This window comes from Salvelinus sp. IW2-2015, linkage group LG4p, assembly GCF_002910315.2.
Source record: "Salvelinus sp. IW2-2015 linkage group LG4p, ASM291031v2, whole genome shotgun sequence".
Taxonomy (NCBI): domain Eukaryota; kingdom Metazoa; phylum Chordata; class Actinopteri; order Salmoniformes; family Salmonidae; genus Salvelinus; species Salvelinus sp. IW2-2015.
This window is the reverse complement of record NC_036841.1, coordinates 15,670,649-15,694,007: the sequence shown is the minus strand read 5'-3', so window position 1 is coordinate 15,694,007 and position 23,359 is coordinate 15,670,649. Positions and strand designations below refer to the sequence as shown.

At 44.9% G+C, this 23,359-nt stretch overlaps 1 protein-coding gene across 1 annotated transcript in view; it reads right to left on the bottom strand.

Annotated features, from left to right (window-relative positions):
* The window catches only part of LOC111960586 (tetratricopeptide repeat protein 9B-like), a 29,800-nt gene extending 7,808 nt beyond the window's left edge, over positions 1-21,992 (bottom strand). The window contains exon 1 of the mRNA XM_023982654.3: positions 21,208-21,992. Coding sequence (XP_023838422.1) covers positions 21,208-21,592 — 385 coding nt within the window. The 5' untranslated portion in view covers positions 21,593-21,992. The remainder of the gene's footprint in view (positions 1-21,207) is intronic.
* Positions 21,993-23,359: the final 1,367 nt, after the last annotated feature.

The window sequence follows — 23,359 nt, the reverse complement described above, 5'->3', positions numbered from 1 at the left end:
ATATTTTCCCATCTCAAGGGGTTAAATTAAAAAGATGAATATAAGCAAGTGCCAATGAAAGGCTATTAAAGTAAGGATTGATCGTATCAGGGTGAGGTTTTCGTCTTAAATAGCCATCAATCCCCTCGTACAGGGGAAGGAAAGCATGTTTTGTGCAACAGGGAGGGGCAATGTAATGCAATGTCACCATATTAAAAAAAGCTCAGCTCCACTAGTCGGGAACGACCCTACTACACTGGTCTGCTAAAACCTCTCCACCCCTTCCTCCTCGTCTCTCTCAAATGTTCCTCCCTCCCTCCCCTCCCTCCCTCCCTCCCTCCCTCGTTTGTCTACTCTGTTGATAAACTCTCAAACCCTCAGACATGAATGTCGACACTTTTCGTGACACTAGACCTTGTTCCTACGCATGCAACGAGAAGGGGGGTTGGGGGGACGAGATGGGGGACAGAGGGGTGCGCACACACACGCACACGTCTACAGCACACACACATAGTTCAAGCAAGTTCAGGTTTTCGAGCCACTAGGGAGCTGAAATCGAAAGCTGGGTGGAGAACTCTCGTGTTTGAGAAGTGGATACGATCCCGGCTTCAAGATCACAACGAGGTGCCAAGTCAAATCATTTCCTTATTCTAAACAGTCTGCCTGCCAGGTAGCCACATCAGATTCCCTCTATGTACTTAGATATGAACATATTCCTTTTCCTCATCCACCACTATTTAAAAAAATTACGGACATTTTCCCTGTCTTCCCTTCCATCATCCTCCAGGGTAAGGAGCCAGTAAGTAGGGAGCTTTCAGCCGATTCAGTTACAGCAAATAATGGCTTTCGTAAGGCAACGCTGTTAAAGTGTCTATTTTCTCACAAATACACAAAGACACACACACACACCAAAACGCATGCACGCGACTGCAACAGCACACAAAATATGTATCACATTAATAGGATTAAACATAGAGTGTAAAGAACGGGCCTGAACAAACCCAGGTGAATAGACACAACAGACATCATCACACACTGCACCACCTCGGAGCCATTAGACAGATGGATGGGTTGTCAGGGTAAACGCATTGAGGGCGGTATCCAGACACGGTGTAATAATGGTAGCATCGTCAGAGCCGGGCCCAGGATGGTGAAAAGGCTCCTTCGCGTTACAACATGACTGGCCTTTTCCTTCTACCCTCCTCTCCTCTTTCCTCATCCCCAGCCTATCCCCGTCCACAGTAACACATGACCCAAAACAAACTCTCCCCTTCCATCCATTGTTATCGTCGCCCGTCCACACTCTCCCAGACTCTCGTCATAGAGAACAACAGAGAGGAAGAGACAGAAGAGACATAGAAGCCAGACACATGAAAGGGGGAGAGAGAAGCCAGGAAAGAGTCTTTAAGTGGTGTGGTGATGGCCGGGTGCACGTTGAGCTAGTGTCACCGTCGGTGATCTGAGAACACCCTCTCTCTAAGGACTCTCTCATTCGATATCACTAAGCACCACACCTGTCTCTTATACACATCTAGATGTGTATAAGAGACAGGTGTGTGTGTGTGTGTGGGTGAGTATGTGTGTGTATTTGCGAGAGAGAGAGAGACAGAGCGAGAGAGAGAGACAGAGCGAGAGAGAGAGAGAGGGAGGTGCAGTGAGTGGTTTAATACATGCTCAGGATCCACCCCCTGCTGTGCCTGGAGCATTTTGTCTGAAAAAACAGAAGACAGCCTTTTATCTCAGAGCGGGGGAGTCAAAGATGGGGGGAATAGATGTCAGAAAGAGAGAGAAGAGATTAAAGAGAGAGGACAAAGGAGCCTGATAGAAATAGAAAGATCAGACCACGAGAGAAAGAGAAAAGTATTTAGAGTGTATGAGAAGAGAGAGAGAGACAAATAAGCTCTGATGCAACAAGCAACGAGAGAAATAAATACGTTGAGGGTAAATAGTGACAGGGAGACATACTGTAGCATAAATGACGGAGTGAGGTGGAGRAGGAGGAGTGGAGAAAGAAATGGTCGACAGACATGCCAAACAAATGAAGAAGTGCAAAGTGAGCAAAAACTCAGCATCGATCGATTGCCAGCGATCACTCTTCCTGTGTTCCCACTGTCTGATGAAGAGACCTCTCTCTCTTTTCCCCCCTCCCTTCACACTCTCTGTTACTCTCTCTCCCCCTTCTGTCTGTCATGATCTGGCTAATTTAAGGCCATTGATGGTGGTGATTAGTCCGCTGTCCATCCCTCTATAATTAGCTCCTCGCTCAAACGTCAATTTTTTTTTTTTTTACACTACCTTACCTCAATCGACCTCTAGCTCCATCTATTTATCATTCCGCCACCTCCACACTACCGTGTCGTCGTTTACCACTCTCTCTCTGTCTTTCTGTCTCGCTCTCTCTCTCTCTCTCTCTCTTCTCTCTCTCTAAGCACACAGTAGAGGACATGTGCAGGTTGGTTGGTCTGTCAGACACCGTCCCTCATCTTATGGCAGGCAGCAATGTAGTGAGCTGCCAATCCACAGCTCTCTGCGTCCTCCCCCAACACGACAGACCGCCTACTCTCATCAGAGAGGTCTTTGAAACCTTGAATAAGGGTTTCAACTTTGGGGAAATGACACTCTAATTGTTTTATATTTTTTACATTTTGTCAGGAAATGCAGCTCTGTCACAGGTTCTGCTGTTGTGCAGTGGTTGCACAGCCTTTCCTCTACAGGGAGCCAGGTTTTCCTGTGCCTACCCTTCTCAATGGCAAGGCTGTGCTCACTGAGCCTGTACTTTGTCAAGGTTTTCTAAGGTTTTGATCAGTAAGCATGGTCAAATAGTTTTCCATGGTGTACTGTCGATTTATTTAGGGCCAGATAGCACTGCATTTTGCTTTGTGCTTCCCATAAGTAATGTCGTTTTGTTTTGATTGTGTTGTAATTTGTTTTATTCTGATTGATTGGATGTTCTGGTCCTGAGGCTTCAGCGTGTTAGTAGAACAGGTTTTTGAACTCAGCCCCAGGACCGGCTGGATGAGGGGACTCTTTTCTTTGCTCAGCTCTTGGCATTGCAGGGCTTGGTAATGATATGAGAGGGGGCCACTGTATTTGAGATGTTTCCAAAACTTAATTGCTCTTTTTTGAGTTTTTATTATTAGTGGATATTGGCCTCATTCTGCCTTGCATGCATTGTTTGTAGTTTTCCTCTGGACATGTAGGAGAATCATACAGAACTGCATGCAGGGTTTCAATGGGGTGTGTCCCATTTGGTGAAATCTTGTTTTGCAAGTGGACCCCACACCTCGCTGCCATAAAGTGCAATTGGTTCAATGACACATTCAATTAGTTTTAGCCAAATTTTAATAGGCATTTAAATTTGAATTTGTTTTTTAATGGCGTAGAATGCCCTGCGTGCTTTCTCTCTCAGTTCATTCACTGCCTCATTAAGGTGTCCAGTTGAGCTTATTTTTAAACCTAAGTAATTGTAGTGTGTGCAGTACTCTATATATTTATATTTATTATATTTATTACTCTATATATATTCTCCCTCTCTCTCCCTCAATAAAAATTTGGTGGGTGCTTATATTTGTAAATGTGTTTTTTGCATATCTCACTCTCCCTGAGACACCCTCCGAGAGTGAGAATAGACATTGAATTGACGTCTGTGCCCGGTGGGGGGGAGGGGGGGGTCAGCCATTATCAATAGCAATCCTGGAGCTATTAGGCCCCAGTGCCTTGCTCAAGGGCACATCGAAAGATGTGTCACCTTGTCGGCTCAGCGATTCAAACTAGCAACCTTTCGGTTAATGGCCCACCGCTCTAACTGCTAGGTTACCTGCCGCCCAGCGCTACGTGACTGCCCCTGAAACCATCACACAATCCAACTTTAATTCCACATGAACATGCTGATGTACTGGGTATCTGGTTTGTGCATGCCCGAAAATGTAGAATGTTGGGAGACATGAGGATCTAGTACCTAGCTGAGACTCAGTGTTCAATAGTTTGGATATCTGGTATCTGGGGGTACTCCCCTCCACCCCTCAAAGTCCTACCAGCCCAATCAACACACACACACACACACACACACACACACACACACACACACACACACACACACACACACACACACAAGTTAATATAATAACTACTATGCTATCACACATCAACACGGCTACTCTGCATTTGCAGATTCTCTCCAGGCCCGCTAAGAATAGTTCCCTAAGCACCAACCCACTGCGAATGTGTGTCTCTGTCATTCAGAAGGGCAGGGCCGGAGCTGCTGCTGGCTGCCTTTAGTACCAGACTGGCTCCACCGACATGACACAGCATTATCCTCCTCTCCACCCTTCTCCCTCTTTCTTTCTCCTCCTCTCCCTTTTGCACTTGCCTACCTCTCTCCATCTCTGTCCTCGTCTCACCCGGTGTCTTTGTGTCTTTTTCCCATTCTCCATTCAGTGTGTTTCTTTCCCCTATCTGAAAAGCAAGTTGACATCAGATGCAGGGTTTGTATGAGACATTGCTTCGTGGAGGTGGAAAATAGTTGGCCGGACCAACATTAATATATGCAGTACAGTGGTGGTCGGTGCTGTTTAAGACGAGGGACGACAATTAGTTTTTCATGAGAATGGCCTTATTTCTATTACAGCATGTTGGATGACTGTCATTCATATTCCATTCACCCAGTTCAATGTAACATTGATAGGTTTAGGCTACTACATGATACTCTAATTTCCCCATCATGAGGTTGCTACAACCTAGAATATGCATGAAAGTTTACACAGGTCGAGAGACAAATTTGAAGTGACAGTCATCGCGCACACTCTTGCCTGCATCTAGCTGACATAGGGTGCAATAATTAGTCCAACAGTTGCACACAAGAGTTTCTATTGGACAAATTCAGGTATGTTTATCCCCGTTTTGTTCCGTTTGCTACTGTTTAAGAAACGTTTTTCAACAGAATCATCCTCTCACCTTGTCCCTTCGCTTGTGGACTTCAATGCACAACACATCAGCTGTATGTRACCAGGCGGAAAAACATTTCCAAGCCAAACCGCTCCACACAGCCTACATCGTTGTCACCATATTAACTAAAGCAACGTCATAGTCAGCATARCTAATAGAACTAATGCGTTAGTAAACCCGCAGCAATCATGCAGTAACGTTACCGTGTACAGTCAGTAAGCAGTTACACCGGCGGGCCCTGGTTGCAAAAAATTTGTAAAACCAAAAGCTTACCTTGATGTTCCAGTGTTGTGTTGGATAGTCATAGCCAGCTAGCTAACACAGCATCCCTCTGTTTGAGCAGGGTGTTTCAGTAGGCTGAACTAGCTAGCTACATTTGCTAGCTAAGTATGTGAAACTGAAAGAGAAAAAATGACAAAATATCTCTATTTCTCTCTTACTTCATTTTGGAAGAAATGTATTTGTTCAAAAGCTAGCTGTAGCTTATGYTTTCAGTACTAGATTAATCTGATMTTTTGATTGGGTGGACAACATGTTAGTTCATGCTGCAAGAGGTTGGAGGATGTCATAATTACTGTGTAAGTCTATGGAAGGGGGTGAGAACCAGGAGCCTCCTAGGTTTTGTATTGAAGTCAATGTTTTTTATTTATTTTATTTTTCATTTCATCTTATTTAACCAGGTAGGCCAGTTGAGAACAAGTTCTCATTTACAACTGCGACCTGACCAAGATAAAGCAAAGCAGTGCGACACAAACAAGAACACAGAGTTACAAATCAAATGCATTTATATAGCCCTTCTTACATCAGCTGATATCTCAAAGTGCTGTACAGAAACCCAGCCAAAACCCCAAACAGCAAGCAATGCAGGTGCAAAAGGTGTAGAAGCACGGTGGCTAGGAAAAACTCCCTAGAAAGGCCAAAACCGAGGAACCAGGCTATGAGGGGTGGCCAGTCCTCTTCTGGCTGTGCCGGGTGGAGATTATAACAGAACATGGCCAAACAAATTAATAAACATGGAACATGGAATAAACAAACGTCAGTCAATAACACAATATAAAAAAAATCTATATACAGTGTGTGCAAATGAGGTAAGATTAGGGAGGTAAGGCAATAAATAGGCCGTAGTGGCGAAGTAATTACAATTTAGCAATTAACACTGGAGTGACAGGTGTGCAGAAGATGAATGTGCAAGTCGAGATACTGGGGTGCAAAGAAGCAAAAATAAAAAATAAAAATGGGGATGCGGTAATTGGATGGGCTATTTACAGATGTGCTATGTACAGGTGCAATTATCTGTGAGCTGCTCTGACAGCTGATGCTTAAAGTTAGTGAGGGAGATATGAGTCTCCAGCTTCAGTGATTTTTACAATTCGTTCAAGTCATTGGCAACAGAGAACTGGAAGGAAAGGCGGCCAAAGGAGGAATTGGCTTTGGGGGTGACCAATGAAATATACCTGCTGGAGTGCGTGCTACAGGTGGGTGCTGCTATGGTGACCAGTGAGCTGAGAAAAGGCGGGGCTTTACCTAGCAAAGACTTATAGATGACCTGGAGCCAGTGGGTTTGGCGACGAATATGAAGCGAGGGCCAGCCAACGAGAGCATAGAGGCCACGTGGTAGTATATGGGGCTTTGGTGACAAAACGATGTCACTGTGATAGACTGCATCCAATTTGCTAGAGAGAGTGTTGAGGCTATTTTGTAAATGACATCGTCGAAGTCAAGGATCGGTAGGATAGTCAGTTTTACGAGGGTATGTTTGGCACATGAGTGAAGGATATTTGTTGCGAAAAAGGAAACCGATTCTAGATTTAATTTTGGATTGGAGATGCTTAATGTGAGTCTGGAAGGAGAGTTTACAGTCTAACCAGACACCTAGGTATTTGTAGTTATCCACATATTCTAAGTCAGAAACATCCAGAGTAGTGATGCTGGACGGGCGGGCAGGTGCGGGCAGCAATCGCTTGAAGAGCATGCATTTAGTTTTACATGCATTTCAGAGCAGTTGGAGGCCACGGAAGGAGAGTTGTATGGCATTGAAGCTTGTCTGGAGGTTAGTTAACAGTGTCCAAAGAAGGGCCAGAAGTTTACAGAATGGTGTCGTATGCGTAGAGGTGGATCAGAGAATCACCAGCAGCAAGAGCGACATCATTGATGTTATACAGAGAAAAGAGTCTGCCCAGAATTAAACCCTGTGGCACCCCCATAGAGAATGCCAGAGGTCCAGACAACAGGCCCTCTGATTTGACACACTGAACTCTGTCGGAGAAGTAGTTGGTGAACCAGACGAGGCAGTCATTTGAGAAACCAAGGCTGTTGAGTCTGCCGATGTGGTGTGGTGATTGACAGATTTGGCCGGTAGGGGTAGGTTGGCCGGGGTAGGGGTAGCCAGGTGGAAAGAATGGCCAGCCGTAGAAAAATGCTTATTGAAATTCTCAATTATCGTGGATTTATCTGTGACAGTGTTTCTTAGCCTCAGTGCAGTGGGCAGCTGGGGGGGAGTGCTCTTATTCTCCATGGACTTCACAGTGTCCCAGAACAATTTGGAGTTTGTGCTACAGGATGCAAATTTCTGTTGAAAAAGCTAGCCTTTGCTTTCCTAACTGCCTGTGTATATTGGTTCCTAACTTCCCTGAAAAGTTGCATATCGCGGGGCTATTCGATGCTAATGCTGTAAGGATGTAGGATCTTGTTGTGCTGGTCAAGAGCAGTCAGGTCTGGAGTGAACCAAGGGCTATATCTGTTCTGAGTTCAACATTTTTTGAATGGGCATGCTTATTTAAGATGGTGAGGAAAGCACTTTTAAAGAATAACCAGGCATCCACTACTGACGAATGAGGTCAATATCCTTCCAGGATACCCGGCCAGGTCGATTAGAAAAGGCCTGCTCGCTAAGTGTTAAGGGAGCGTTGACAGTGATGAGGTGGTTGTTGACTGCAGACCCATTACGGACGCAGCAATGAGCAGTGATCGCTGAACCTGGTTGAAGAACAGCAGAGGGTATTAGAGGCAGGTTGTCAGGATGATATCTAAGGTGCCGTGTTTACGATTTGGGTTGTACCTGGTAGGTTCATTGATAATTGTGTGAGATTGAGGCATCTAACTTAAGATTGTTAGGACGCGGGTGTTAAGCATGTCCCAGTTAGGTACCTAACAGTACGACTTCGAAAGATAGATGGGCAATCAATTCACATATGGTGTCCAGGCACAGCTGGGGGCTGAAGGTGTCATAACAAGCGCAATGGTGAGAGACTTGTTTCTGGAAAGATGGATTTTAGAAGTAGAGCTGAATTGTTTGGCACAGACCTGGAAGTAGACAGAAGGCTAACTCCACCCCTTTGCCATCTCTCGTCGGATTACCCAAGAAGCTAGCGTTGAGGAACTAACCTTTCCCAAATGATTGTTTTAATAAATTATTTTGCAGTGATTATATTAGTATAGTTTCATCTTAAAAGGATCACGTTTTATGTTTACAATTTTACCATTCACTGAGAGGATGGTCCTCCCCTTCTTCTCCGAGAGCCTCCACTGATACAGTATATATCTATGAAGTTGATCACGTCGCTATTTCTACACTTCAAGCGGAATTGAAACACCGATCAGATGTAAGCCCCAACATCCCTGTCGGAATCAGGAAGAATTTCAACATAAAACATGTGGATTTATTCATTAAAGTCCTGAATGCTCATTGATTGATAGCTCTCTGAGAACAAAGAACATTCGAAACAAAGTAGAGGACCGAGGTGCAGCATTTACATCACTTGTTCCAGTTACACCAATGAGCTTCCTGGGTTGCTGTGTGACTGCAGTAGTGAGACTAATGCAGACCCATATCGTCATTAGACGCGCATGCACGCGTTACACACACACACACACACACACACACACACACACACACACACACACACACACACACACACACACACACACACACACACACACCACACACACACACACAACACACACACCACACCACGCACGCACGCACACACACACACCATCAGACCCTCTTGTTGCTCTTGTCTGAGTGCTTCGATGTGAGCCGCTGTGTACGTGTACGCCTCAGTGACATCCACAGCGTGGCTTCAGCGTCTATGCAGTGCTGAAGACTGCCAAACAAGCAGAGAAACAGGTGTTTTCATCCATGCTTCTCTAATTGCCATCCCCGGAAGGCGCCACACCGCTTCTCTTCCATCCCACCCGTAAAAAAATACCAATTGCACATTGGTTCCCTTATTACATCCCCACAGCCCATCGTCCTTGGAAACCGCTGCTACATCAAACATATTTGCATGGATTACCCACAGTGCAACAGCAATCCTGGGAGTGAAAAAGGAAATATAAGTAGCCAGATTATTCTGTCAGATCCCTCACCGAGAGAGAGAGAGATGGGCTTAGCCTAAATCAGACGCAGTGGCTCCCTCTGCGCCTGGTTTCCAGAGACAAGAACCCCCCCTTAACCTCCCTACAACCCTGCACCCCTCCCTCCCTTACCCCCTCATGACTGCCAGTGGGGCGGTAATAGAGTCACAGCAACAGCCCTCCTTATATGATTTTACTGTACATCTGTGTCATGCCCATTGCCCATTTCCCCATTTGCATGTGGTTACAAGCAATGTTTGTGTTTGTGTGTGTGTGTCGAAGTGTTGCTGTGTTGTCCAGGCAGAGGGGACTATATTTGTCTGGGTCCCTGGTGTGGTCCTGTGATGTTGCTGTGGCCTTCAGCAAGCTAATTAACTGGACATCAGTGTGCAGCAGAGAGAGGGAGAGTGAGAGAGAGAGAGAGTGAGAGAGAGAGAAGGCTGGCCTGGCTAGGTGGATAATGTCACTGAGGACAAACAGATGCTATCTTTTGCCTTTAGAGCAGCAGGTTGACGCCGTCTGTCTGTCTGTCTTCCTTGTTGGCCATCGCGGCGCCTGTATCTCACTTACGCCTGTGGTTTGATCCACGGCCAGCTACACTTAGCCTGAGTACCAGTCGGTTTGTGCCTACAGACACTCCTTGTTTGGCTTGACAATGACAATGGAGTAGCTTACACTCACACCGAACTACAATACAACCATGCAGCCCAATACTCATGAATATGGTGATGCCTTTTGTATGATTCCATGCCAGCAGTCACAAGGCCTTGTTATAGCTACAAGACTTGAAGAGGCCAGGATTTTACAATCAAACATTTGGAGCAACTACTGGAAAGTTTAAGTCCTTTGAACACAGCTGGACAAACATGTGGCGGTAAAGAGGCAAGTGAGGATAGAGCCAGGCCAGAGGAGGAGAGTAGAGGAGAACAGAGCAGAGCAGGACACTGAGGCCCAGACCATCCACCCATACACACGCGCAAAGAGGCCACTACATGACTCAGCCTATATGGGACCATGTGTACGTTCCCTTAGCCCTATGATCTCTCAGTCCCATGTTCCCTTAGCCCTATGATCTCTCAGTCCCATGTTCCCTTAGCCCGATGATCTCTCAGTCCGCATGTTCCTTAGCCTTATGATCTCTCAGTCCCATGTTCCTTAGCCCTATGATCTTCAGTCCCATGTTTCCCTTAGCCCGATGATCTCTCAGTCCCATGTTCCTTAGCCCTATGATCTCTCAGTCCCATGTTTCCCTTAGCCCTATGATCTTCTCAGTCCCATGTTCCCTTAGCCCTATGATCCTCTCAGTCCCATGTTCCTTAGCCCTATGATCTCTCAGTCCCATGTTCCCTTAGCCCTATGATCTCTCAGTCCCATGTTCCTTAGCCTATGATTCTCAGTCCCATGTTCCTTAGCCCTATGATCTCTCAGTCCCATGTTCCTTAGCCCTATGATTCTCTCAGTCCCATGTTCCCTTAGCCCTATGATCTCTCAGTCCATGTTCCCTTAGCCCTATGATCTCTCAGTCCCATGTTCCCTAGCCCGATGATCTCTCACGTTCCATGTTCCTTAGCCCTATGATCTCTCAGTCCCATGTTCCCTTAGCCTATGACTCTCAGTCCATGTTCTCTCAGTCCATGTTTCCTTAGCCCTACTGATTTCAGTCCCATGTTCCCTTAGCCCTATGATCTCTCAGTCCCATGTTCTCTCAGTCCCATGTTTCCTTAGCCCTATGATCTCTCAGTCCCATGTTCACTTAGCCTCATGTTATAGATAAAAACGTGATGTTATGAGATAACAAATATTTTATGTAGTGCAGATTTTTCACACCCTCGATGTACATTGGTCTTTTGGTGAGTTGGTCCACTGTTGTATGAATAAATAAATAAATACGGACCTTCAATAACAGATCAGCTCTGGGGGCCCATGCGCCTGTCATCCATGTCTATATTTGTCACGCCCTGATCCTGTGATTGTCTCCACCCCCTCCAGGTGTTGCTTATTTTCCCCAGTGTATTTATCCCTGTGTTTCCTGTCTCTCTGTGCCAGTTCGTCTTGTATGTTTAGTCAAGTCAACCAGTGTGTTTTTACAGTGTGTACTCCTTTTGCTATTCTCTTTTTCTAGTCCTCCCGGTTTTGACCCTTGCATGTTTCTGGACTTTGTACCCGCCTGCCTGACCATTCTGCCTGCCTTGACCACGAGCCTGTCTACCACTCTGTACCTCCTGGACTCTGATCTGGTTTTGACCTTTTTGCCTGTCCACGACCATTCTCTTGCCTACCCCTTTGGATGATTAAACATTGTAAGACTCCAACCATCTGCCTCCTGTGTCTGCATCTGGGTCTCGCCTTGTGACCTGATAATATTCTTCAGTGTAATAAATCATTTTGACAGTAACCCTCCAATAAGTCATTAATTCATAAACCTTTCTAATTTCCAAATGTACATTGAGGCTAAGTGTTTGTTTCTTGGGCTCCAGGAATGTGATTGAAAAAGGGCCCTCATGTTTCAGCATGATAATGCACAGCCCCAGCCCCAGAATTCCTGGAAGCTGAAAATGTCCCAGTTCTTCCATGGCCTGCATACTCACCAGCCATGTCAATTATTGAGCATGTTCGGGATGCTCTGGACCGACGTGTACAACATCGTGTTCCAGTTCCCGCCAATATCCAGCAACGTCGCACAGCCATTGAAGAGGAGTGGGACAACATTCCACAATCAACAGCCTGATCAACTCTATGTGAAGGAGAAGTGTCGCACTGCATGAGACAAATGGTGGTCACACCAGCTACTGACTGGTTTTCTAGCAATTTGTTAAGGTATCTGTGACCAACAGAAGCATATCTGTATTCCCAGGCATGTGAATAGATTAGGGCCTAATGAATTTATTTCAATTCACTGATGTCCTTATATGWACTGTMACTCAGTAAAAWCKTTGAAATTGTTGCGTTTATATTGTTGTTCAGTGTATTTGGCATGAATAGACTGGTTTTACACACAACAACTTTCTATCCAAGATGGGACAGCTCACGTTACGCAGGTTTAGGTAGCCTATACAGGACAGCTGTATATTCTATAAAAAAAATATATTGTTAGCTGATTAGTTTTCTGTTGTATCTAACAWTCATTTGACAATCTGCAATGTTTGAATTTCCAACTTTAATTACTGAGAAAGTAATTACATTATTGCCACCAGCCAGCATTCCAAAAAAATGCAGCATTGCGACACTGTGTGTAGCTTTGTGAAACGTTAGGATTAACCTGAGAAAAGGCCGTAAATCTTGGTAATTATTTTGAATATACATTTCTGGTCAGTGTGACCTTGACCTTCTGCCAAGGACATATTCTTTAGACATTTTTAGTCAGTCCAATGGCCTTGCTTACAGTATTTGTGCCAAATATATGATCAATGCAGAGATAAATAACCACTTATTCAACTCAGAAATTTGTTTCCGGTCACCAATGTTTCAATATTTGAGTGGGTCATACCCACTGGGCACAGATGTCAGTCCAACGTTGAGGTTTGATTTGTATTTGGTTGAGTTGTCAACTAACGTGAATTCAACGTGAAATCAACAAAACATTTCACCATGTCATTGGATTTGGGTTAAAAAAATTAAAATCCCTGAATTTTTCCAGGTTGATTCAACATTTAATCACATCTAAATTTTGGGTTGAAATTACATGGAAACACCTCTGATTTAACCAGTTTTTGTCCAGTGGGTAGGCCATATAATTGTACATATCTAAGCTAATCGTTATAAAAATTACTTGAGTAGATGCTGAGATAAAAAAAAAACTATCTCAGAAAATGCCATTGGGACTGGTGTAATAGTGACAAAAGGTCAAGGTCATAGTGATTGAACATATCAGTAGGTTCCATATACAGTACACTGAGTATACCAAACATTAGGAACACCTTCCTAATATTGAGTTGGACCCCCCTTTTTACCTTCAGAACAACCTCAGGGCATGGACTACATGTTGGCCCATGTTGACTCCAATGCTTCCCACAGTTGGGTCAAGTTGGCTGGATGTCCTTTGGGTGGTGGACCATTCTTGATACACGCTGGAAACTGTTGAGCGTGAAAACCCCAGCAGCATTGCAGTCCATGACACAAACCGGTGTGCCTGGCACCTACTACCATACCCCGTTCAAAGGCACTTCAATCTTTTGTATGGCCCATTCACTCTCGGAATGGGAGACATACACAATCCATGTCTCAATTTTCTCAAGGCTTAAAAATCCTTCATTAACCTGTCCCCAGTGGTGTAAAGTACTTAAGTAAAAATACTTTCATGTACTACTTAAGTTGTGTTTTTGTRTATCTGTACTTTACTATTTATATTTTTGACAAATTTTACTTTTACTTTACTACATTCCTAAAGAAAATAATGTACTTTTTACTCCAGACATTTTCCTTGACACCCAAAAGTACATTGTGAATGCTTAGCAGGACAGAGATGGTCTAATTCACACACTTATCAAGAGAACATCCCTACTGCCACTGATATGGCGGACTCAATAAACACAAATGCTTCGTTTGTAAATGATGTCTGAGTGTTGGAATGTGCCTCTGGCTATCCGTAAATTAAAAAAATATATAATAATTGTACCTACTGGTTTGCTTATTATAAGGAATTTGAAATGATTCATACTTTTACTTTTTATACTTAAGTATATTTTAGCAATTACATTTACTTTTGATACTTAAGTATATTTAAAACCAAATACTTTTAGACTTTTACTCAAGTAGTATATTACTGGGTGACTTTCACTTTACTTGAGTCATTTTCTAGGTGTCTTCACTTTTACTCAAGTATGACAATTTAGTACTTTTTCCACCATTGCCTGTCACCTCCCCTTCATCTACACTGATTGAAGTGGATTTAACAAGTGACATCAATAAGGGGTCATAGCTTTCACCTGGATTCATCTGGTCATTCTATGTCATGGAAAGACCAGGTGTTCTTAATGTTTTGTATACCCTTACATATGTAGATACTAAAAATAATCTGCATTTTCTACCTTATAACAATAATAATTTGTGCCATTTGAAATTGGTTCAGTGGGTATTGAGGGAACATAGGTTTGAGGGGACATAGGGCTGAGGGAACATAGTGTGGACCCCACCTATATTAATATGCAGCTTTCTCGATAAATACCAAGTTGTCTCTCCTGTCCACTGGAGCACAGTGTGTTAAGATATTTACAAATGATTCGTACAAATTCTCATTATGGTAGGTGTTGACCAAGAACACTCTGGTCTGTATGTTCTTACTCTCTGAATACCCCCCCCCCCTCTCTCTCTTTCTCTCTCCCTCCTTCGCAGATGACTGGATCTTATTTACTGGCATGACTAGAGCACTCCAGCACTGCCAGGGCGATGATATAATACCGTCAGCCTTGGATGTGATTTCTCATCACCATACCTACAATGACAAATGATACGCAAATGCAGCAATGAAGAGGTCAAAAARGTCCACCAAAGTCACCTCTTTTCTTCCCCCTCTCCCTCTCTCTCTCTCTCTACCCCTCTTCTAATCCCTTCATATTTAACAGTTCCCTTAAAACCCTGTCCAGTTTCTCTCACTCTCTTTCCCCCACCCTCCCCCTCTTCACACTCAGCGCCTTTTCTCTTGGCTCCCTGACCGCCTCCCATTCTCTCTGTCTCTCTCTCTCATTCCCTCTCTCTTGGCTGCAATGGAATGGTGAAGAGGGGAGTACAGCATGCCCAGTCGAGCCCCCACAGTGATGCCATGCCATCTGCAGACCTGGCACAATGCGCCCATGGCTCTCATACAACCACGCAAAACCCCTGAACGGCAGACATACGAACCAAGGAAAAAAAACCATTCTTTCTTTTCACCCTCACTTTCCTCTCTCCCCCTCTGTCCTCCTCTTCATTCCCCATATAATTCACCCTTTCTTTCTTTCCCTTCTCCTTTTCCTCCTCCCCATATACTTTCTCCTCCACCCTCCTCTTCTTCTCCCATACACCTCATACCCCTCATTCTTCCTCTTCCTCTCCCCCTTCAACACCTCCTCTTCCTCCTCCATACACTTCCTCCTCTCCTCCTCTAGTGACGTTATTGGCAGTGGGTGAAAGGGAGGAGTTTTGCGGCTCCACTCTGGTTTTATAATAGGGGGCTGACTGGACTGTATAGTAGGCTAGGCCCTGTGATAGATAGTACCCCCTCTGCAGTATTATATAGCACTGAGGACTAAGTCTATATCCTAGATGGCACCCTATTCCCTATATAGTGCACTACTTTTGACCAGGGCCTGGTCAAAAGTAGTGCACTATATAGGGAATAGGGTGCCAATTGGGGCGCAACCTCTGACGGTATTATACCCCCCGTTCCCTTCTGGAATGAGATTAAGATTAGAGAGTGATGTCATGAATCTAAAGATTGTTGGGGAAGTGTAGTGGCACTGGGAGCCAAATGGAACTCCCAGTAAATAGACTTTTTATCTCATTCCAGGCAGCGCTCTCATTCTAAGACTCGTGGTTGTCTATTTCTTGTCCGGGGAGAAATGGATGCGACGCTCATTGAAGTCTCGTTACTATGGGGGCCTAGAATTGCAAGTCAAGYGTCACAAGTTCATAGATAGCCTCAATGTCATAGCCCTGAGAGGAAATGGATGTGGTGAGAAATATGGACCCTCAGATACAGATACACACAAGCATGCGTACACACACACACGCACGCACGCACGCACGCACACACACACGCACACTGGCCAGTGATGGAGCTAATGGAGGTTGTGTTGATACACCGACTACCTCCAGCTGGTTGTAAATGAACCCCATGAGCATTCTAGGAGCCTGATGGAGTAGTAGAAACATGCCGCAGTGAAATGTTAATGGACATCGATGAAATAATACACAGTCCAAACCTTCTAAAGTGTCCATCATGCCCTCATCGCAGCTCTTTGGCTTAATGCATTGTGTCTAAAAGAAAGCCAGTCTCCTGAAAGGGCTATGGGTGGATCTGCTGCTGAGTGGTAGAGCTCACACACACACACGCACACACGCACGCACGCACGCACGCACGCACGCACGCACAAGTGGGTGGAAGTTGCTGGATGGCAGTAAGAAGAGCATTTGAGAACAGTGTATAAAAGGTGTTAGGTGTTACGAAACATCCTGTTGGGTGAATAAAAGGTGTTGGGTGTTACGAAACATCCTGATGGGTGAATAAAATGTGATAGGGGTTACGAAACATCCTGATGGGTGAATAAAACGTGTTGGGTGTTACGAAACATCCTGATGGGTGAATAAAACGTGTTAGGTGTTACGAAACATCCTGATGGGTGAATAAAAGGTGTTGGATGTTACGAAACATCCTGATGGGTGAATAAAACGTGATAGGGGTTACGAAACATCCTACTCGGTGAATAAAACGTGTTAGGTGTTACGAAACATCCTGATGGGTGAATAAAAGGTGCTGGCAGTTACGAAACATCCTGATTGGTGAACAAAAGGTGTTGGGTGATACGAAACAAGCGATTCCTGCTCAAAACGTTGTGCCGCAGCTTCTACCCAAGGCTGTGACTCATGACTCACGCACCGATTAAGCCACTCACAGGGAACAAAGGAATAATTGAGTCAGAAATCAGAGGAAAACGGACAAGGAAAAGATGGTTCAATCTCCCTCACAAAAGGAGTTTGGACCCGACTAATTGTTTTACATTTATGTCTGTGCTCTACAGAAGATCTCTCCTCATCTGATTAAGCAATCTGAATATGCCAGCAGCATACCAACCTGCATCCCACTGCTAGCTTGGTTCTGAAGCTAAGTAGCATTGGTTCTAGTCAGTCCCTGGATGGGAGACCAGATGCTGCTGGAAATGGTGTTGGAGGGCCAGTAGGAGGCACTCTTTCCTCTGGTCGAAAAAAATATCCCAATGCCCCAGGGCAGTGATTGGGGACATTTCCCTGTGTCGGGTGCCTTTCGGATGGGACGTTATACGGGTGTCCTGACTATCTGTGGTCACTAAAGATCCCTTGGCATTTATTGTAAGAGTAGGGGTGGTGTCCTGGCTAAATTCCCAATCTGGCCTTCATACCATCATGGCCACCTAATCATCCCCAGTTTAACAATTAGCTCATTCCTCCTCTCCCCTGTAACTATTCCCCAGGTTGTTGGTGTAAAGGAGAATGTGTTCTCAGTCAACTTACCTGGTTAAATAAAAGAAGGTGTATTTTCTAATAACGCATCAACTGCTTCCTGCTGTTTTTATATTCTTCCTCCCCAGTGAGCACAAGACGTTGAAAAGACGTATTCTCACTGACTTTTCAACGTCTTTTGCTCATAGGGTCTCCATTTTGGGAAGCGCTTTGAGTGCCATGTATAAAAAGAAGAGTGTAAAAACCGTCAGTATATTTGCTGTTATCACATGTATCTGTGAGCACAGCATGTGGTTTGGGTGGGTGGGTGTGCTGCCTGCGAACATGATTCATCCCAAAAACCATCAACCTGTGTGGCTGACGGTCTCCCTCTGGCCAACATGTTGCAGCACCGTTTCCAGAGCGGCTACAGACAGACTGCCTGGTGTAACCCACTTAGATACAGTCCCACAGCCCAATGGGGAAACAGAATTTTGTCTCTTTTAGGACAACGGCAAATAGGCCATTCACCTCAATGGCTCTCAGACAGAATCTGGGATTGAACACTGTAGGCACAAACCTCCATCGTCCTGTTTCTCTCCCTCCCTCTCTATTCTCTCTCTATTTTCTCTCTCTATTCTTTAGTGTTTTTTTTCCTTCTTCCAAACCACCATCACAGCCAAATGCAGGTCTTTATTACTTGTGTCATTCGCTCACAGTTTCCTCCTCTGTCTCTTTCTGTCATTACTTGTCTCCTTTGATGTCGGCTTCTCTCCTATCTCTTGTCTTGAACACAATCCCTGTCTGCAGCATGCTGACGGCAAAATCGCTGCATGTAGTGAAAACTTCTGGGCCGCATTTGTCGGGTGGCCATGTCATTTAGAAAAGGTGCCGTGACGAGACACACAATAGGAAGGAAGAGCCTGTCCTTGTCACGACAAAGTCAAGCACGCACACACGCGCACGCCACAAGCTCGCACATCCCTACACAAAAAACAGACAACACACACACAGCAATGTCAGTATGGGCACTGTGAGAATGGCAGGGTGAGAAGCGATCTGTGTACCCCCACCTTCCTCCATATCAGATACCCCCTTGGTTAGCTGCTGTTCTTCAGAGCTGCGATTGCTGAGACATACAGAATCACGCACACACACGCACCCGCACAGACGAGCTGGAGGTGAGGCTGTTCGCTCTGTTGCACCTGTATCATGCGTCAGAGACTAAGACAGCTGGCCAATCAAAACACTGCCTCACTCAACACCACAGGGGCCACCTTCTGTCCAGCAGAACTCTGGGTAACCAGACTGTTGGTAGGGTGGAGAGGTCTCCAGTCTTATGAAATATGTAYGCAATGTACATGTATTTTTATTCATTCTAAAATAAAATAGAAATAATCACAAATACATTATCTGAAAAAACGCACACCACTGAGAGGATGTGGGCTATGAACAATACGCATTATCACTGCTATTACTGTGAAAGGGTCTTTGTTATTGTGAGAATTGAGAGCAGAATGAGGTGACGGACACGAGAATAACAACAGGAAAGGGCCCAGCGTCTGCCTCGCTTTCCCTTTTCTCTTTCTTCCTCTCTTCTTCGCTCTTTTACTCTCCCTCTCTTTCTTTTAACCTCTCTTTCCATCCCCCTACCTCCGTCTCCATTTCTCCTTCACGCCAGGGTATCTTCCCGACAGGGCCCAGACAGAGGGCCATAAGACGGGGCAGAGAGTCGACCTTCAGCCTGTCACACCAGCTGAGCCAGGACCCAGCGGAGCCAGGACAGAGAGACACAGCCAGCACCACACCAACCCAGCCTGCCTTTAACCATTCTATGTTTTCATGTTAACTGTTTGTTAGAATATCTTATATTCTATCTGAATAATAGGGGGCTGAATCTTCATAGATATAGTCAACAAAATGAATAAGACAGGCACCATAAAATATATCATAGCATATCACTCACCAAATAGATTTCACAATGCATTACGGTACATCTTAGCCATACTCTCATGTAGACAGACTACTGTCACAGGGGTAAACAATATTTCATACGGTCATCATTAGACCCACAGACACATCTAATCCCCTATAGGCCAACTCACATCTGCCAGACAGACTACTGTATCTGTTACAATCAAATCTCACCTGTTTCATAGATTATCTGCCAGTAGACAATCTCTTACACTGACATCTGTTGAATTAGATGATCCGATTTCTTACTCAAAGTATTACCAAAAACAAATATCTGTAAGCTCAGCTTTACTCAAATCTCCTTGTTAGAGATTTGACGTTTAACCGAGTAAGACATCAGTTTATCTCTTCTAATTACATTACACATAGATAGCTTATTTAACTGACACTTGTGCTTGGTTTGATAGACAGATTAACCTTGATGACCAGACATGACGATGCTGACCAGAAAAGAGTCCTAATATTGTCAAGTATTCTAACGATACAAATTGTTGTAGGTTGCAATTCATTGGCCGCGTTTACACAGTCAGCCCAATTCCGATATTTTTTTCACTAATTGGTCTTTTGACCAATCAGATCAGCTCTTTTGTCAATAATTGGGTAAAATATCAGAATTGTTCTGCGTGTGTAAACGCAGCCATAGTGGCGTAGTACTTGTATTTGTGAAGTCATTCAAGGATCCACGTAGACACCTGTAAACTGCGATTGTCCACACCATGTTTTTCCACCTCGGAGCATGTGAACTGTTTTTGTAACAACACAGCGGCACTGTGGGAAACATCACGTGTTGGATGATATGGCACCATACAACCCCCAGGCTCCCACTGTAGCCGTTCCACTGACTACATTAACAGTTGATCAACATCAAATCGCTGGTTTCCCCCCGTGGCTATCGAAGGAATTAACTGGGGGAGAAGGTTTTGAATCCAGAGAAGCAAAAATAAACTTTAATGGCGCACAACAAAGAGAGACAGGCAGTGATAAGAATCACAGGAGGAAGACATGGCTCGAGGCAAAAACGTGTCTAGCACACAAATGATACGACATTATAATTAACCCCTGTGCCAGTTACTAATAAAGGAATCATTAAGGCCCAGTGCAGTAAAAAAAAAAGTGATTTTCCTGTGTTTCATATACATATATTTCCGCACTATGTTGGAATAATACTGTGAAATTGTGAAAATTATAATAACCTTTTAGTATAAGAGCTGTTCGAAAAGACTGACTGAAATTTCAGCCTGTTTTGGTGGGACAGAATTTTGACCTGCCTAGTGACATCACCAGGTGGTAAATTAGTTAATAGACCAATAAGAAAGATAGTTCCAAACCTCTCTACCAATAACAGCTAGTTTTCCGTTCTTTCAGCCCCACTCAGATCACTCCCAGACAGTCCTAGCAAAATTCTAGCTTTAGAAATTGCTCTATGCTATGAAGCTATTTTTGTTTATTTTTGATAATTGTTATTGAAAACAATCAAGGTAAGGTACTTCATTATTTCCCAGAAATKATTTGATATTGAGATAAAAATGGCTGCATTGGACCTTTAATCGAGATTTGGCGCTGTCCATTGTGAAAAGCGCAAGCTATTAATGTATTATTAAGCCAAATCTTATTAATTTATTCCCATACAGGCGTCACAGCAGCGGAAATTATGCTTGACACTGGCTAATTGTCTAAACTCGTTCCTTCCTAACCCCGTGAACCGAAACGAACAATGGCAGCCGTGGTTCAATCTCAGAACACGAGCTTTCCAGGCTCAAGCCCCTCAAGAGCCGGGGTCTCCTCCGTTGCGTGGCCGCGCGATGCCGAGCAAAAACACCGATTAGGCTAGCTACTCACCTGTCAGGCTGTCGTAGCACTCGATCTCCGTGATCTCCACAGTTCTCCGCTGTACCTCTGTCAGTTTGACCGCGGCTTGGCTCAGGAGGTTGACCTCGGAGCCCGTGGTTCCATCCACTAAATGTACCCCTTTCAGCTGCAGCAGAGCCCGGTGGTACTTCCCTATCGCTTCCCGGAATTTCTTCTCCTTGTAGCAACGGTGGCCCTCCACCTTGAAGTCAATGGCTTTCTGTATGTTTGCCTCCATTTCCATCTGTGCCGAGCCGGCACGACACCCTCCTCCACCACCTCCAACACCGACGTCTCCCGCGGCCGCCGCCAAGCTCCGGCCCCCCGCCTCTGGGAAGCTCTTCAGGCTCTTTATGGAGTGCTGCTTGGCTTCCATCTCTCTCAGTGGGTGCGACTGGACCGGGCCATGCTGTTCCGACGCGAAGGTCTATTTTCTCGGGGAGAACTGGAGCAGTTTGCTGTGCATAAAGAATGCGCGAGACGGGCAGGCAACAACAATAAGGCTGAGAGCGAAATAATTTAGAGAGAGGGCTGTGTAAAAACCTAACATGTACAGCGCAAATAGGCTATATGCTATCAAAACAGCTTACACCAATTCAGACTACTGTAAATTGTATTTTATATAAAAAAATCACAAATAATTGGCTTGGATTCCTGAATTGCAAACACTCTTCTACCTACTTCGTAGCTCCTCTGACCATCCCGCGAGAGGATGCCTCGATTGTGTGTTTGCGCTCCAGTCCCCAGCACGCGCCGCTTCAGCACCACAGACAGCGGACGCAGGCTCGCGCGTGGTGAATTGTGGGAAAGAGAGGAGTCGTGCAGTGTTCCTGCACCACGAGCGCAGTTCAATCTGTAAGCAATCTTCGATCACTCAAGAGCCACGATGCATTTGTGTAAAGAAACTGAAAATAACTAAAAAAGCACACCAACATTTATAACCCGGAGTTGAAATGACTATGTATGAATATGCCCCTGGTAGAGGCTAAATCTATTCTACAAATCTATTGTTTTAAAACCTGTAATCAACAACATGATTGTAGTAGGCCTATGCCCTCTGGCTCTGATCCAAATGGCAAGATATGTCAATTGCGCAAATGAAATCAATGAACACAAGACTATTCCATATACACTATACATACAAAAGTATGTGGACACCCCTTCAAATTAGTGGATTTGTCTATTTCGGCCACACCCCTTGTTGACAGGTGTATAAAATCGAGCACACAGCYATGCAATCTCCATAGACAAACATTGTCAGTAGAAGGACTTTACTGAAGAGCTCAGTGACTTTCAATGTGGCACCGTCATAAGATGCCACGTTTCCAACAAGCTGCCCCGGTTAACTGTAAATGCTGTTATTTTGAAATGGAAACTTCTAGGAGCAACAACGGCTCAATTGCAAAGTGGTAGGCCACACAAGCTCATAGAATGGACCGTCGGGTGCTGAAGCGCTTGGCGAGTAAAAATAGTCTGTTCTCTGTTGCAACACTCACTACCGAGTTCCAAACTGTCTCTGGAAGCAACGTCAGCACAAGAACTGTTCGTCGGGAGCTTCATGAATTGGTTTCCATGGCCGAGCAGCCGCACACAAGTCTAAGATCAACATGCGCAATGCCAAGCGTCGGCTGGAGTGGTGTAAAGCTCGCCGCTATTGGACTCTGGAGCAGTGGAAACATGTTCTCTGGAGTGATGAATCACGCTTCACCATCTGGCAGACCGAAGGACGAATCTGGGTTTGGTGGATGCCAGGAGAACGCTACCTGCCCCAATGCATAGAGCCAACTGTAAAGTTTGGTGGATGAGGAATAATGGTCTGGGGCTGTTTTTTATAGTTCAGGCTAGGCCCCTTAGTTCCAGTGAAGAAAAATCTTAACGCTACAGCATACAATGACATTCTAGACGATTCTGTGCTTCCATCTTTATGGCAACAGTTTGGGGAAGGCCCTTTCCTGTTTCAGCATGACAATGCCCCCGTGCACAAAGCGAGGATCATACAGAAAAGGTTTTGTTGAGATCGCTGTGGAAGAACTTGACTGTCCTGCACAGTTCCCTGACCTCAACCCCATCGAACACCTTTGGGATGAATTGGAACGCTGACTGCGAGTCAGGCCTAATCGCCCAACATCAGTGCCCGATGTCA